The sequence below is a fragment of the Salvelinus alpinus genome, chromosome 1 (assembly GCF_045679555.1).
Source record: "Salvelinus alpinus chromosome 1, SLU_Salpinus.1, whole genome shotgun sequence".
In the NCBI taxonomy this organism is placed as follows: domain Eukaryota; kingdom Metazoa; phylum Chordata; class Actinopteri; order Salmoniformes; family Salmonidae; genus Salvelinus; species Salvelinus alpinus.
The window spans coordinates 17,283,273-17,298,611 of NC_092086.1; the positions used below are offsets into that span (position 1 = coordinate 17,283,273).

The 15,339-nt window shown below is 40.7% G+C and overlaps 2 protein-coding genes across 9 annotated transcripts in view; one reads left to right on the forward strand and one right to left on the reverse strand.

Annotated features, from left to right (window-relative positions):
* The window catches only part of LOC139571472 (NACHT, LRR and PYD domains-containing protein 12-like), a 278,699-nt gene extending 272,538 nt beyond the window's left edge, over positions 1 to 6,161 (forward strand). For all 8 annotated transcript variants that reach the window (XM_071394883.1, XM_071394665.1, XM_071394852.1 and 5 more), the window contains one exon: positions 477 to 6,161. In XM_071394883.1, coding sequence (XP_071250984.1) covers positions 477 to 1,015 — 539 coding nt within the window. In that variant the 3' untranslated portion in view covers positions 1,016 to 6,161. The remainder of the gene's footprint in view (positions 1 to 476) is intronic.
* LOC139571038 (NLR family CARD domain-containing protein 3-like) overlaps positions 1 to 15,339 on the reverse strand; it is a 388,726-nt gene that overhangs the window by 297,813 nt on the left and 75,574 nt on the right. The window contains exon 12 of the mRNA XM_071393561.1: positions 11,942 to 12,115. Within this exon, the coding sequence (XP_071249662.1) occupies positions 11,942 to 12,115 (174 nt within the window). The remainder of the gene's footprint in view (positions 1 to 11,941; positions 12,116 to 15,339) is intronic.

Here is a 15,339-nt window from a genome sequence, read left to right on the forward strand (position 1 = left end):
CACAGGAGTGTGATAGGTGATACGAGAGGACATCTGTGGATTAGGGGAAGGAGGGGTTGAGGTCAGGAGGTCAGATCCCCTGAAGGGAGTAATAAGGGTTTAGTATCCTGTTACCCTCTTCCTGTGGAACCAGAAGATGTAAGGGTTGGAGAGAAGGAGGAGTGTCTAAAGTGGGGTATATATACTTGTAATGGAGGGAACATGTCTGTCTGAATACAGCTGTGTCGACCCTTTGGGAAGAATTAAACTTGCTTAAGCTTCTCTAGCGTCCGTGAGTTATTTACTCTGAAAGAAATTTACCTAACAAGGCCATTGACAAAAAAATCTCAATTTAATCAATTTTGAATTCAGGCTGTAACAATAAAATGTGGAGCAAGTCAAGGGGTGTGAATACTTTCTGAAAGTACTGATCATTAAGTCTTAAATTAACTTTATATGAAGATTTACAATATATTGTGTCTTGGTGTCCCCATCAGATGACTGTGATCTCACACTGGACCCAAACACAGCAAACGAACAGCTCTCTCTGTCTGAGGACAACAGAAAGGCGACACGTAGGAGAGACAAGCAGCTGTATCCCGATCACCCAGAGAGATTTGAGATCTGGAAACAGGTGCTGTGTAGAGAGGGTCTGACTGGGCGCTGTTACTGGGAGGTAGAGTGGAGTGGGAGAGGGGCTTACATAGCAGTGACATATAAAGGAATCAGCAGAAAAGGAGTGGGTAATGACTGTGTGTTTGGATTAAATGACAAGTCCTGGACTCTGCTCTGCTGTGAGAACCGTTACACTGCCTGGCACAATAATAACTCCAATACCATAGCCGTTCCCTCCTCCAGCTCCCACAGAGTAGGAGTGTTTCTGGACTGGCCAGCCGGCACTCTGTCCTTCTACAGAGTCTCCTCTGACACACTGACCCACCTGCACACATTCACCTCCACATTCACTGAGCCCCTCTATCCAGGGTTTAGGTTTTACTATGACACCTCAGTGTCCCTGTGTCAGGTGTATGGCTGACCCCATTTAGTCGACTGGTCGATTGTTTGGTCGATAGGCTGTTGGTCAGCCAAGATTTATATATATAAAAATGTTATGGCACGTGAGACAGCGGTTTGATTGACTTATCCATTGTGGATGTCGCAGGGATGGAACACCTTGTTATTTCACCTTTATTTAACCAGGTAGGCCAGTTGAGAACAAGTTCTCATTTACAAATGCGACCTGGCCAAGATAAAGCAAAGCAGTGCGACAGAAACAACAACATAGAGTTACACATAAACAAACATACAGTCAATAACACAATAGAAAAATCTATGTACAGTGTGTGCAAATGTAGAAGAGTAGGGAGGTAAGGTAATAAATAGGCCATAGAGGCGAAATAATTACAATTTAGCATTAACACTGGAGTGATAGATGTGCAGATGATGAATGTGCAAGTAGAGATACTGGGGTCCAAAAGAGCAAGAGGTTAAGTAGCAATATGGGGATGAGGTAGTTGGGTGTGCTATTTACAGATTGGCTGTGTACAGGTGCAGTGGTTGGTAAACTGCTCTGACAGCTGATGCTTAAAGTTAGAGAGGGAGATATAAGACTCCAGCTTCAGTGATTTTTGGAATTCGTTCCAGTCATTGGCAGCAAAGAACTGGAAGGAGAGGAAGTGTTGGCTTAGGGGATGACCAGTGAAATATACCTGCTGGAGCACGTGCTACGGGTGGGTGTTGCTATGGTGACCAGTGAAATATACCCGCTGGAGCACGTGCTACGGGTGGGTGTTGCTATGGTGACCAGTGAGCTGAGATAAGGCGGGGCTTTACCTAGCAGAGACTTAGATGACCTGGAGCCAGTGGGTTTGTCGACGAGTATGAAGCGAGGGCCAGCAAACGAGATCATACAGGTCGCAGTGGTGGGTAGTATATGGGGCTTTGGTGACAAAACGGATGGCACTGTGATAGACTACATCCAGTTTGCTGAGTAGAGTGTTGGAGGCTATTTTGTAAATGACATCGCCGAAGTCATGGATCGGTAGGATAGTTAGTTTTACGAGGGTATGTTTGGCAGAATGAGTGAAGGATGTGTTGTTGCGAAATAGGAAGCCGATTCTAGATTTAATTTTGGATTGGAGATGCTTAATATGAGTCTGGAAGGAGAGTTTACAGTCTAACGAGACACCTAGGTATTTGTAATTGTCCACATATTGTCACGTTTGCTCCTGCTCTTCCCCTGGCGCTTGAGGGTGCCAGATTACCCTGCATCACACGTTCCTGCCATTCATCACTCACACCTGCCGTCCCTCGTCACTTGCATCAGCATTATTGGGCTCACCTGGACTCTTATCTCCTGTTTATTTCCTCCCCTATTATTGTCAGTTCCCTTGCTCTGTTCCCTGCTGCTGCGTTGATTGTCCTTTGTCTTAGTTTCTGTTTGCTGACGCTCTGCTTGTCTCGTTCTATGTCCGTCATTTATTAAATGTTTACTCCCCGTACCTGCTTCGTTCCTCCAGCGTCATTCCGCGTGACACATATTCTAAGTCAGAACCGTCCAGAGTAGTGATGCTAATCGGGCGGGCAGGTGCGGGCAGCAATTGGTTGAAGAGCATGCACTTAGTTTTACTAGCATTTAAAATCAGTTGGAGGACACTGAAGGAGTGTTGTATGGCATTGAAGCTCATTTGGAGGTTTGTTAGCACAGTGTCCAAAGAAGGGCTAGATGTATACAGAATGGTGTCGTCTGCATAGAGGTGGATCAGAGAATCACCAGCAGCAAGAGCGACATCATTGATATATACAGTATCACCAGTAGTACATTTATTGAATCATGTTCCCCCCACCGGACAGGCGCGCTCTGTCAATAAATAAAAGGCCTCAGTTACTCACCAAGTGTTGTTTTATAGAAGAACGATGTGTCTGTTGTTGTGGTTCAGTGCAAATGGGTCTTTAATCTTCTGGACATCCAGGGCCTTGGTTCTTTCTGTGTGTATGGACAGGCAGGCAAGGTTGCGGAGTCGAGGGTTTGCCCAGTATTTCATTCTGTATATCATGATGCGTGTAATTAGCATTTCTAGGATTTTATCTGCAACTATTTTGTCGAATTTGCCTATGACCTGTAAAAGTTAAAGGACGTTTCCCTGGTTGACAGCCATGTCGTTTTCTATGTCTCCTCTCTGAAAGTCCCTGGTATGCAGTGTAACACAATGACTCCACAACTGCTCTCATATACTCTCTGTTCTCTCTGACTATTTTCCAATGTCCATTACTTAGAGCATTGCATATTATTAAGCCAGACTCTTTCTGAATAGTCCACTCATTCCACACTGTCATTGCATATTTATGCTCCACACTAGCATTGTGTGTCTTGAACGAACTTGTCGCCTTCTTCCAGTTCTGGTAGCCATCGTGGGTAAATTTCTCTTTTCTCTTTTCTTGATCAGAAAACGGTCCATCGCAACGGGGCGAGATGGGCGAATAGCTAGCTAGAAGTTAGCTCACATAAATCAGCTTCTTGATATGACACACCTGTCAGGTGGCTGGATTTTCTTGGCAAAGGAGAAATGCTTACTAATGCTAACTCGGGGCGGCAGGAAGCCTAGTGGTTAGAGCGTTGGACTAGTAACCGAAAGGTTGCAAGATTGAATCCCCGAGCTGACAAGGTAAAAATGTGTCGTTCTGCCCCTGAACAAGGCAGTTAACCCACTGTTCCTAGGCCGTCATTGAAAATAAGAATTTGTTCTTAACTGACTTGCCTAGTTAAATAAATAAAAAATAACAGGGATGTCAACAAATTTGTGCACAACATTTGAGAGAAATAAGCTTTTTGTGCGTGTGGAACATTTCTGGGATCTTTTATTTCAGCTCATGAAACATGGGACCAACACTTTACATGTTGCGTTGATATAATTTCCACCTCCAGAAATGAGCCCAATAAGATATTGGTAAAAATTACGTTTAAAGGATTTTAACATATTGGACCATATAACCTGTATTGATGGTGTATTATCAGATGTTAAATGAGTTTAACATATTGTACCATATAACCTGTATAGATGGTCTATTATCAGATGTTAAATGAGTTTAACATATTGTACCATATAACCTGTATAGATGGTGTATTATCAGATGTTAAATGAGTTTAACATATTGGACCATATAACCTGTATAGATGGTCTATTATCAGGTGTTAAATTATTTTAACATATTGTACCATATAACCTGCATAGATGGTCTATTATCAGATGTTAAATGATTTTAACATATTGGACCATATAACCTGTATAGATGGTATATAATCAGATGTTAAATGATTTTAACATATTGTACCATATAACCTGTATAGATGGTCTATTATCAGATGTTAAATGAGTTTAACATATTGTACCATATAACCTGTATAGATGGTCTATTATCAGATGTTAAATGAGTTTAACATATTGGACCATATAACCTGTATAGATGGTCTATTATCAGATGTTAAATGATTTTAACATATTGTACCATATAACCTGTATAGATGGTCTATTATCAGATGTTAAATGATTTTTAAATATTTTATTTGCTATCTTTCTTACCATTATCTGTGTATTTGCATTTCAATTTGATTTCAAACATATTTTTTTCTGTGGGATTGTCATGTTTATTCAACTTTAGTTTTAGAAGTGGGGGGGGCATCATTTTTTCATTATTATTATTATTAAAAAATGTGTTGGATAACCACTCCAAACAGCCTACCCGACCACTCGGAGGAATCCACATGGTCCTAAAGCACACTGTTGCCTCGTTTTGTATCACATTCCAATGATAAAACTGGGGGGGGGGGACAAAAATGCAATTTCAGAATGTGGAGGGGACATGTCCCCAGTGAAAGTTGGGCACCTGGATAACTGTATCACTGGCTGTCTCATGGAGAGTGTGAGGGTGGGTGTCATGGTGGGATGGCCTGAACTCAGAGTCTGATTGAATAACAAGGGAACCCACAGTAACTGCAGTAAAACATGGTGGAACAAAGGCAGCTGGCAGTAACTTCACTTACTGCTGTTTCCTTGGTTTTTACTTAGATTTTGTAGTTACAGCAAATTTGAAACTCCATGTTCTCTGAAACAGAAGGTAATAGAACCCGGAGACTTTGTCACAAGATATAACAGAAGCTAATAGAACCCGGAGACTTTGTCACAAGATATAACAGAAGCTAATAGAACCAGCACACTTTGTCACAAGATATAACAGAAGATAATTGAACCAGGACACTTTGTCCCTGGATATAACAGAAGATAATTGAACCAGGACACTTTGTCCCAAGATATAACAGAAGATAATTGAACCAGGACACTTTGTCCCAAGATATAACAGCAGATAATTGAACCAGGACACTTTGTCACAAGATATAACAGTTACTACTAAGCCTGATTTCGGTCTGAACTCCTCTTTGACCAAATGTGTAGCAGCAGTTTGCAATTGTATGGCAGAAAAGCTGTGCACATAACCCTAATACCTCTTCATGGACTACAGTTGAACATTGTCTTGTTTTAGGGTGTGACCTGGTATGGTCTGATTGAATTACAGCAGTTATTTTAACAATGCTGGTTATAAATATTGTTGACATTCATCCAAGGAGACCTTGACTTGCATTACACTCACTGCAGAAAAACATTCCTATAAATGACCCCTAAAATACTGATGACCCCTAAAATACTGATACTGCACTCTGCCTTGGTATGACCTTAAACAGCTATATGGGTAATGAAAAAGCTAAGTGCCGTATCTAGAATTCTAAATGTGTCGATCCAACATTTTGTTGTTTTTCTGTTTGATGGAAACAGTTTGAGTTCTAACTACATTCCAACTGTATTTAATGGTGTTATGTAGTTGTGTTTTCATGTTTTGACTGTTGTATTGTAGTAACCCTCAACTGTATTTAGTGGTGTTATGTAGTTGTGTTTTCATGTTTTGACTGTTGTATTGTAGTAACCCTCAACTGTATTTAGTGGTGTTATGTAGTTGTGTTTTCATGTTTTGACTGTTGTATTGTAGTAACCCTCAACTGTATTTAGGGGTGTTATGTAGTTGTGTTTTCATGTTTTGACTGTTGTATTGTAGTAACCCTCAAGCTTTTTTTTTGCCATAAGGTTATTTAATCACTGAGAATGTTCATACTTAATAAATATTTGACTTTGTATTAGTATCAATGCTGTCATTTTCTTTATGTTAGTTATTATTTCTATATTTTGTTTATCTTTCTTACCATTATCTGGGTATTTACTCTCACACACACACACACACACACACACACACACACACACACACACACACACACACGCACACACACACACACACACACACACACACACAGGGAATGTTGTGGTTGTTTAATATTATAATATAACATTTACACTCCTCCGGGGTAAACCTGTTTCAAGGAGTGCAGCAGGTAGCCTACAGCAGGATTTTGATCCAGCTAGACAACAAACCTGACCAACTGACCTAATTGATCAGTTCAGTGAGTGCCTAAATTCAACACACTTGGTTTTCCAGGTTGATTAAATCAAAAACATGAATTGTTGTGCTGACCTAATGGGGACATTGAACTGTTTGCACACATCCTGTGTGGGGACGTCTTGACAAACTGGGGACAAAATAATTATCCCAATAAGGCAGACCATGTCAAAACCTAACCCTAACATTTAACCCCTAACTCTAATTCTAACCCTAAACCCCCCAGAAATGACCTTTTCCCTTGTGGGTATCAGCAAAATGTCCCCAGTTGGTCCCCACAAGTATAGTTAAACATGCACTCTCTCTCTCTCACACTCGAACACACAAAATCTACACACACATTATTCTTTAGTTGTGCTGTTTGTATATTGTTGTATTGTAGAGAAAACAAAACATTGACACCTGTATGGGGCGGCAGCGTAGCCTAGTGGTTAGAGCATTGGACTAGTAACCAAATGGTTGCAAGTTCAAATCCCTGAGCTGAGAAGTTACAAATCTGTCATTTTTGACCCTGAACAAGGTAGTTAACCCACTGTTCCTAGGCTGTCATTGAAAAAAATATCTTATGCAATAATATGCTCAGTCTAAAACTTTGCACAGCCCACAGACAGAAGTGCCTGCCTCACATAAGATGGGATGTCTATGAAATTTAGGTAGAGGGAACCCTCATCATGTGATGTCAGCACCTGTTAAGCTTCCCCTCTTGATCAGCATAGAACGGTGTCCCTAACAAACTGCATCACCTCTGTGGGAGACTAAACTCATCAAATCTTGTTTCAAAGTTAACTTTCAGTTTAACAAAAAACTCTATCACGGGAGTCATCTGTACTGATGATGACTGGAAATAGTTACGCACTGTAGGGAAATTGATGATTTTGTTCCGGCCTCAAATCAGAGGAGAAAATAAATACATTTTTCAAGCATGCCAATAACTGTTTTACAGTTAGAACATCAATCTCATTTTCATGGAGGACATTGATGCCAGATGCAGCCACCCGTGCAAGTAATTCACCTTTTTTATTCAAGATCTCATTGACTTTAACATTTGAATAGCAGTTTTCACCAAAAATAGTTTTGAGCGTGAACATTTTGTCCATAACTGTTTAGAGAAACCTTCCTGAATTGAAACATGGGACCAAATGTGTTGTTCCAGTTTTCCATGCTGATGGCCATGACCTGCCATGTCAGGTACTTGAACAGGATCATTAATATTGTCAGTGTTCTGGATTTTAAATTAGTGTTTTTAAATTATTAGTAGTGTAAATTCTGCATTTCTTCAGTTTTATCTGTGAGCAAGAATAAATCAACTCAAATTCAAACATGATTAAAGGAGCCCAAGGCATCTTGATTACATAGATCACACAGAGGAAAGGTTATGATTTTCATTAAAAGATGTTTTCTAGGTGGAAGGTGAACCCTGTGTATGAGATTAAAATGTATCAGCTGGTGATTAGGATTGTTAGATGAACCCACTAAATTCCCCCTCTTCTCCCTCTTCATGTCTTCTGTTTAACCTGAACCTTTCAGTATTAACTAGTGGTTCTGGTGTAAAATGTCCTTTAAGTATCTCCACAATATCCCCATACTCCTTATTACCTGTTCTGTCTGGCTGTAGCAGGCTGTCTAGTAAATTAAATATATTTGGCTCCATTACACTAACACATGTAGGCACAATGTTGTCCTCATGAATGTCATTTACAAGAACAAAATATTCTAACTGTTCTGTGTATGATCTCCACTGCTCAATACTTTCATCAAACTGTCCAATGGTCCCAAACAATTCCAATAATGTTCTTCCCTTTTTAATCATGTTGTTTTCCCGCTCCGACGTCCGTCTCGAGTCCTTTTCTGCCGTCCATGATGATGTTAACTCTCTTTCTTAGCTAGCTCGACTATGCACTTGCCTCTGCTAGCAATACACTGTGCTAACATTAGCCTATACTGTACCACAGAAAATAACAGTTTAAACAGTTGAAAAAACAACTTCTTCCAGACAGAATAGTTCCTGTAGATTCAGACTCGTCACCAATCTTTTGTTATGTCTCTTGGGTTTCATAACCACGTCTGTATAACAATTCAATAATGATGAGACGGGAGACAGGAATCAGTTCAACCATTTATATGGAACGTGATCATCTCAACACATACAAACCCCCATGATGCTCTGCAGCACAACGCCAATATACAACAAATACATGAGTAAATGGACACACAAAAAAACCTCAGAGGAATTTAAATGTTCAGTTCTAGAAAGTAGGGCCATGGGACAGAATCAGAAAGGTCAGTATGTTTGATAGCTGGTTACAGAGGTGACATAACAAGCATAAGGTCAATTATAACACAGTGAAGTAGAGGTGGGAGCTGAAAGCAGACATGGACAGTGAGACGTGTGAGGAGATCAGGGGTGAAACACAGGTATCAGGACAGGTAGATCAGGACAGGTAGAAATGGCAGGGCTGGAAATAGATACAGAGACACATTCTGATCATGGCTTAGACCTGACCTGAGACACCCAAACAGAAGATGCCATAGCAAAGTCCTGGCCAGTAGGCTGTATGGGATTTCCTTTCATCAAAATCCAGAACATGGACATGAGGCATCTGTCAATAAAAAGTGACTTAGAGCTTTAGTGAAAGTATGGAATTACTTAGTGTTACTAACATCATAAACATAAAACATTTAAAACTGCTCATTTTTATTATACTGATCTAAAATCTAAACGCAACAGGCAACAATTTCAAAGATTTGACTTACAGTTACAGTCAATTGAAAATAAATTCATTAGGCCTTAATCTACGGATTTCACATGACTGGGAACACAGACATGCATCTGTTGGTCACAGGTTACCTTAGTAAAAAAGTAGGATTGTGGATCAGAAAACCAGTCAGTATCTGGTGTGACCACCATTTGCCTCATGCAGCGCGATACATCTCTTTCACATAGAGTTGATCAGGCTGTTGATTGTGGCCTGTGGAAGGCTGTCCCACTCCTCTTCAATGGCTGTGCAAAGTTGCTGGATATTGTCGGGACCTGGAACACGCTGTCGTACACGTCTATCCAGAGCATCCCAAACATGCTCAACGGCTGACATATCTGGTGAGTTCTCAGGCCATGGAAAATCGTATATATTTTTTCAGCTTCCAGGAATTGTGTATATCGATCGGGCCGTGCATTATCATGCTGAAACATGAGGTGATGGAGGTGGAGGAATGATACGATAATGGGTTCTCATCATGGTATCTCTGTGCATATAATTGCCATTGATAAAATGCACGTGTTCATTGTCCGTAGCTTATGATTACCCATATCATCACCTCACTGCCACCATGGGGCACTCTGTTCACAACGTTGACATCAGCAAACTGCTCGCCCACATGACACCAGCTTCTTGATATGCCACACCGGTCAGGTGGATGGATTATCTTGGCGAATGAGAAATGGTCACTAACAGGGATGTAAAACTTATAAGCTGTTTGTGCGTATGGAACATTTCTGGGATCTTTTATTTCAGCTCATGAAACATGGGACCAACACTTTACATGTTGCCTTTATATCTTTGTTCAGTGTATTTACAGGAATAAACTGGCCCAAACTGGTGTGTGTGTGTCCGTCCAGTGTGTGTGTGTGTGTCCAGTGTGTGTGTGTCCAGTGTATGTGTGTGTGTGTGTGTGTGTGTGTGTGTGTGTGTGTGTGTGTGTGTGTGTGTGTGTGTGTGTGTGTGTGTGTGTGTCCAGTATGTGTGTGTGTGTGTGTCCAGTGTGTGTGTGTCCAGTGTGCGTCCAGTGTTTGTGTGTCCAGTGTGTGTGTCCAGTATGTGTGTGTAAAGTGTGTGTGTGTTAAGTGTGTGTCCAGTGTGTGTGTCTGGTGTGTGTCCAGTGTGTCCCCAGTGTCTGTGTGTCCGTCCAGTGTGTGTGTGTGTCCAGTGTGTGTCCTAATGTGTGTGTGTGTGTGTGTGTGTGTGTGTGTGTCCAGTATGTGTGTGTGTGTGTGTGTTTGTGTCAGTGTCCAGTGTGTGTCAGTGTCCAATGTGTGTGTGTGTGTGTGTGTCCAGTGTGTGTCAGTGTCCAGTGAGTGTGTGTGTGTCCAGTGTGTGTCTGTGTCCAGTGTGTGTGTGTCCAGTATGTGTGTGTGTGTGTGTCCAGTGTGTGTGTGTCCAGTGTGTGTGACACAGAGTTATTTATATTCTTATTTTATTAAAATATTGTGTTGTGTTTGATTAGGACACAGGGACCACCTGACACAGGGACACTGAAGAGTCATCATAAACCCAAAACCCTGGATAGAGAGGCTCAGTGAATGTGGTGTAGAATGTGTTCAGGTGGGTCAGTGTGTCAGAGGAGACTCTGTAGAAGGACAGGGTGCCGGCTGGCCAGTCCAGATACACTCCTACTCTGTGGGAGCTGGAGGAGAGGACGTCTATGAGAGTGGGAATAGTATTGTGCCTGGCAGTGTAACTGTTGTCAGAGCAGAACAGACTCCAGGACTTGTCATTCCATCCAATCAGACTGTCCTCACCCTCTCCTCTCCTGCTGATTCCTTTATATGTCACTCCTATAACAGGCCATCCCCCACTCCACTCTACCTCCCAGTAACAGCGTCCAGTCAGGCCCTCTCTACACAGCACCTGTCTACAGACCTCAAATCTATCTGGGTGATCAGGATACGGCTGCTTCTTTCTCCTACATGTCACCTTTCTGTTCTCCTCAGACAGAGATAGGTTTCTGTTTACTGTGTTTGGGTCCAGTGTGAGATCACAGACATCTGATGGATGAAACCAGACACAATATTAGAAATCATCATCATTCCATTAGAATGTTAACTCACCTTTCACTAATTCATTTATTGTAGATGTTTCTAGGTATCAAAAGGAGAAGTTAAGGTAACTTGAGGCTTTTGATTGATCATATGTTATAGTGTATGGTAATATAAAACACACTTATTCCCATTAATTACACACACACACACACACACACACACACAAAATGACACCAGGATGCATGCATGAACACACACACATTTCTAATGTAACACGAACACGCCACACATACACAGACACACACATTGTCAAAGCAACTCTTTATAAACGTTGGTGTCCCTGATTTCTGCTTCTGTAGAACTACAGCTGATATTTAATATGACCAAGTAAGTAATGATGGTGGTCTTTGACTTAACTTGAATTAGGACTTATTCTTAGTCATATTCTTCACAGCAGTCAACACTTACATTTTCTAGGCCCAGGTTTCATTGTGTACTCTCCACCATGTTCCACACTGTAGCAGTAAGCAGAAGAACAGACAGTCATTGAGTGATACACGTCAACTCTCTCTCACACACACACACGCACACACACACACACACACACACACAACTTTGTCCAAGTGGTTGTAAGAATGTTTGTTTTAACTAGCCTGATAAATCAAACATGTCTGATATGAGCATTGACATAAATCCTCTACATACTTGAGTTTCTCCAGTCTGCAGTGTGGATCCTCCAGTCCAGCAGAGAGCAGTCTGACTCCTGAGTCTCCTGGGTGATTGTAGCTCAGGTCCAGCTCTCTCAGGTGTGAGGGGTTTGACTTCAGAGCTGAGACCAGAGAAGCACAGCCTTCCTCTGTGACTAGACAGCCTGACAGTCTGCAAAGAGTCAAATATACATTATAATCACACTGATATTCTTTGGTGGTGAAAATAGTGGCAGTATATTTTTTCAACATATTCAGATACATCAGAGTCCAGCAACCTTTCATATCTATTCATAAATGAATGTATCATTATTAGAAATGACAAATTATCAAAGTATTGCTTGTAGAGAGAAAAATATAAAGTACAAATATTTGAGTAGACTGACCAGACCATTTTAAAAAGCAGTATCAGTTAAAAGACAGACAGTGAGGTATCAGATTTAGATTGTATTGAGTATACAGTCCACACCATATCTATTTTGACAGTGAAGCTAACATTTTAAATGTGGCTCTATACTCCAGCATTTTGGATTTCAGATCAAATGTTTCATATGATGTGACAGTATATAATGTCACCTTTTATTTGAGGGGATTTTCATACATATCTGTTTCACCGTTTGGAAATAAAAGCACTTTATGTATCTAGTCTCCCTATTTGAAGAAGTCATAAGTATTTTGACCAATTCACTTAAAGTGTATTAAAGTTGTAAAACGTTTAGTATTTAAACTCGTTGGTTGATTTTGCAGTGTGTTTTGTTTGTGTTTGGGGTTATGTTTTGACCAATAGTAACTGAATGGTGGATGATGACTGGATTAATCTTGTGTCTAAGTGAGTAGATAATATGTTTCTAAACACTACTAAATGAATCCTGATGATGCCATGATTAAGAAAAATCATGAATCAGTCATGAGCAATTATGAATAAGAAAGTTACAGAGGCTATAACAAAACATGCCAACCTCTCACCATTACCAATAACAGGTGAGTTTGGCATTTCAATAACAGAGGGGGTATGATCCTTGTGCCCCTGTAACTTTCTCATTCATCATCATTCACGATTCATTCATGATTATTCATAATCATGGTAGCATCCACATGAATGTAGAAGTGTTCAGAAACATCTTCTATTCTTACTGACACTACAAGTGAAGTGACTCCAAAATGACAGGACATTATTCACCATTCAGTTTCTATTGGGAAAAACATAATCCAAAACACAACCACAACAAACTGCAAATGCATTCAAAAAGGTTTTAGAATCACAAGCTTGATGTGATCACTGCGGGTAAGGAATATGGGACCAAATACTAAACTTATGTCTACTATATTACAATATAAGTGAATATGTCCAAATTATTACACATTTTTCAAATGGGAGAACTAGATACATAAAAGTGCTTTAATTTCTAAACAGTAACACAAATAAAAGGTGACATTATATACTGTCGACCTAATTTGAAAAATTTGATCTCAATTCCAAAATACTGGAGCATTTTGCAAACATATATGCTGTGGACTATGTGTGCCTGGTAAACACATCTGGATCTGGTGAACAGTTCTCACTTTTATTTAACCTTTATTTGACTCGGCAAGTCAGTTAAGAACCAACTGTTATTTACAATGACGGCCTCCCAGAAGGCAAAAGGCCTACCTGCGGGGGCGAGGGCTGGGATTAAAATAAAAAATATTAAAAATAAAAAAAAGATATACAGTGGGGCAAAAAAGTATTTAGTCAGCCACCAATTGTGCAAGTTCTCCCACTTAAAAAGATGAGAGAGGCCTGTAATTTTCATCATAGGTACACTTCAACTATGACAGACAAAATGAGAAAAGAAAAATCCAGAAAATCACATTGTAGGATTTTTAATGAATTTATTTGCAAATTATGGTGGAAAATAAGTATTTGGTCAATAACAAAAGTTTATCTCAATACTTTGTTATATACCCTTTGTTGGCAATGACAGAGGTCAAACGTTTTCTGTAAGTCTTCACAAGGTTTTCACACACTGTTGCTGGTATTTTGGCCCATTCCTCCATGCAGATCTCCTCTAGAGCAGTGATGTTTTGGGGCTGTTGCTGGGCAACATGGACTTTCAACTCCCTCCAAAGATTTTCTATGGGGTTAAGATCTGGAGACTGGCTAGGCCACTCCAGGACCTTGAAATGCTTCTTACGAAGCCACTCCTTCGTTGCCCGGGTGGTGTGTTTGGGATCATTGTCATGCTGAAAGACCCAGCCACGTTTCATCTTCAATGCCCTTGCTGATGGAAGGAGGTTTTCACTCAAAATCTCACGATACATGGCCCCATTCATTCTTTCCTTTACACGGATCAGTCGTCCTGGTCCCTTTGCAGAAAAACAGCCCCAAAGCATGATGTTTCCACCCCCATGCTTCACAGTAGGTATGGTGTTCTAAGGATGCAACTCAGCATTCTTTGTCCTCCAAACACGACAAGAGTTGAGTTTTTACCAAAAAGTTATATTTTGGTTTCATCTGACCATATGACATTCTCCCAATCTTCTTCTGGATCATCCAAATGCTCTCTAGCAAACTTCAGACGGGCCTGGACATGTACTGGCTTAAGCAGGGGGACACGTCTGGCACTGCAGGATTTGAGTCCCTGGCGGCGTAGTGTGTTACTGATGGTAGGCTTTGTTACTTTGGTCCCAGCTCTCTGCAGGTCATTCACTAGGTCCCCCCGTGTGGTTCTGGGATTTTTGCTCACCGTTCTTGTGATCATTTTGACCCCACGGGGTGAGATCTTGCGTGGAGCCCCAGATCGAGGGAGATTATCAGTGGTCTTGTATGTCTTCCATTTCCTAATAATTGCTCCCACAGTTGATTTCTTCAAACCAAGCTGCTTACCTATTGCAGATTCAGTCTTCCCAGCCTGGTGCAGGTCTACAATTTTGTTTCTGGTGTCCTTTGACAGCTCTTTGGTCTTGGCCATAGTGGAGTTTGGAGTGTGACTGTTTGAGGTTGTGGACAGGTGTCTTTTATACTGATAACAAGTTCAAACAGGTGCCATTAATACAGGTAACGAGTGGAGGACAGAGGAGCCTCTTAAAGAAGAAGTTACAGGTCTGTGAGAGCCAGAAATCTTGCTTGTTTGTAGGTGACCAAATACTTATTTTCCACCATAATTTGAAAATAAATTCATTAAAAGTCCTACAATGTGATTTTCTGGATTTTTTTCTCATTTTGTCTGTCATAGTTGAAGTGTACCTATGGTGAAAATTACAGGCCTCTCTCATTTTTTTAAGTGGGAGAACTTGCACAATTGGTGGCTGACTAAATACTTTTTTGCCCCACTGTAAATATAGGACAAGTACACATCAGGAAAAGAGAGATACTGCAACACTACATAAAGAGAGACCTAAGACAACAATATAGCA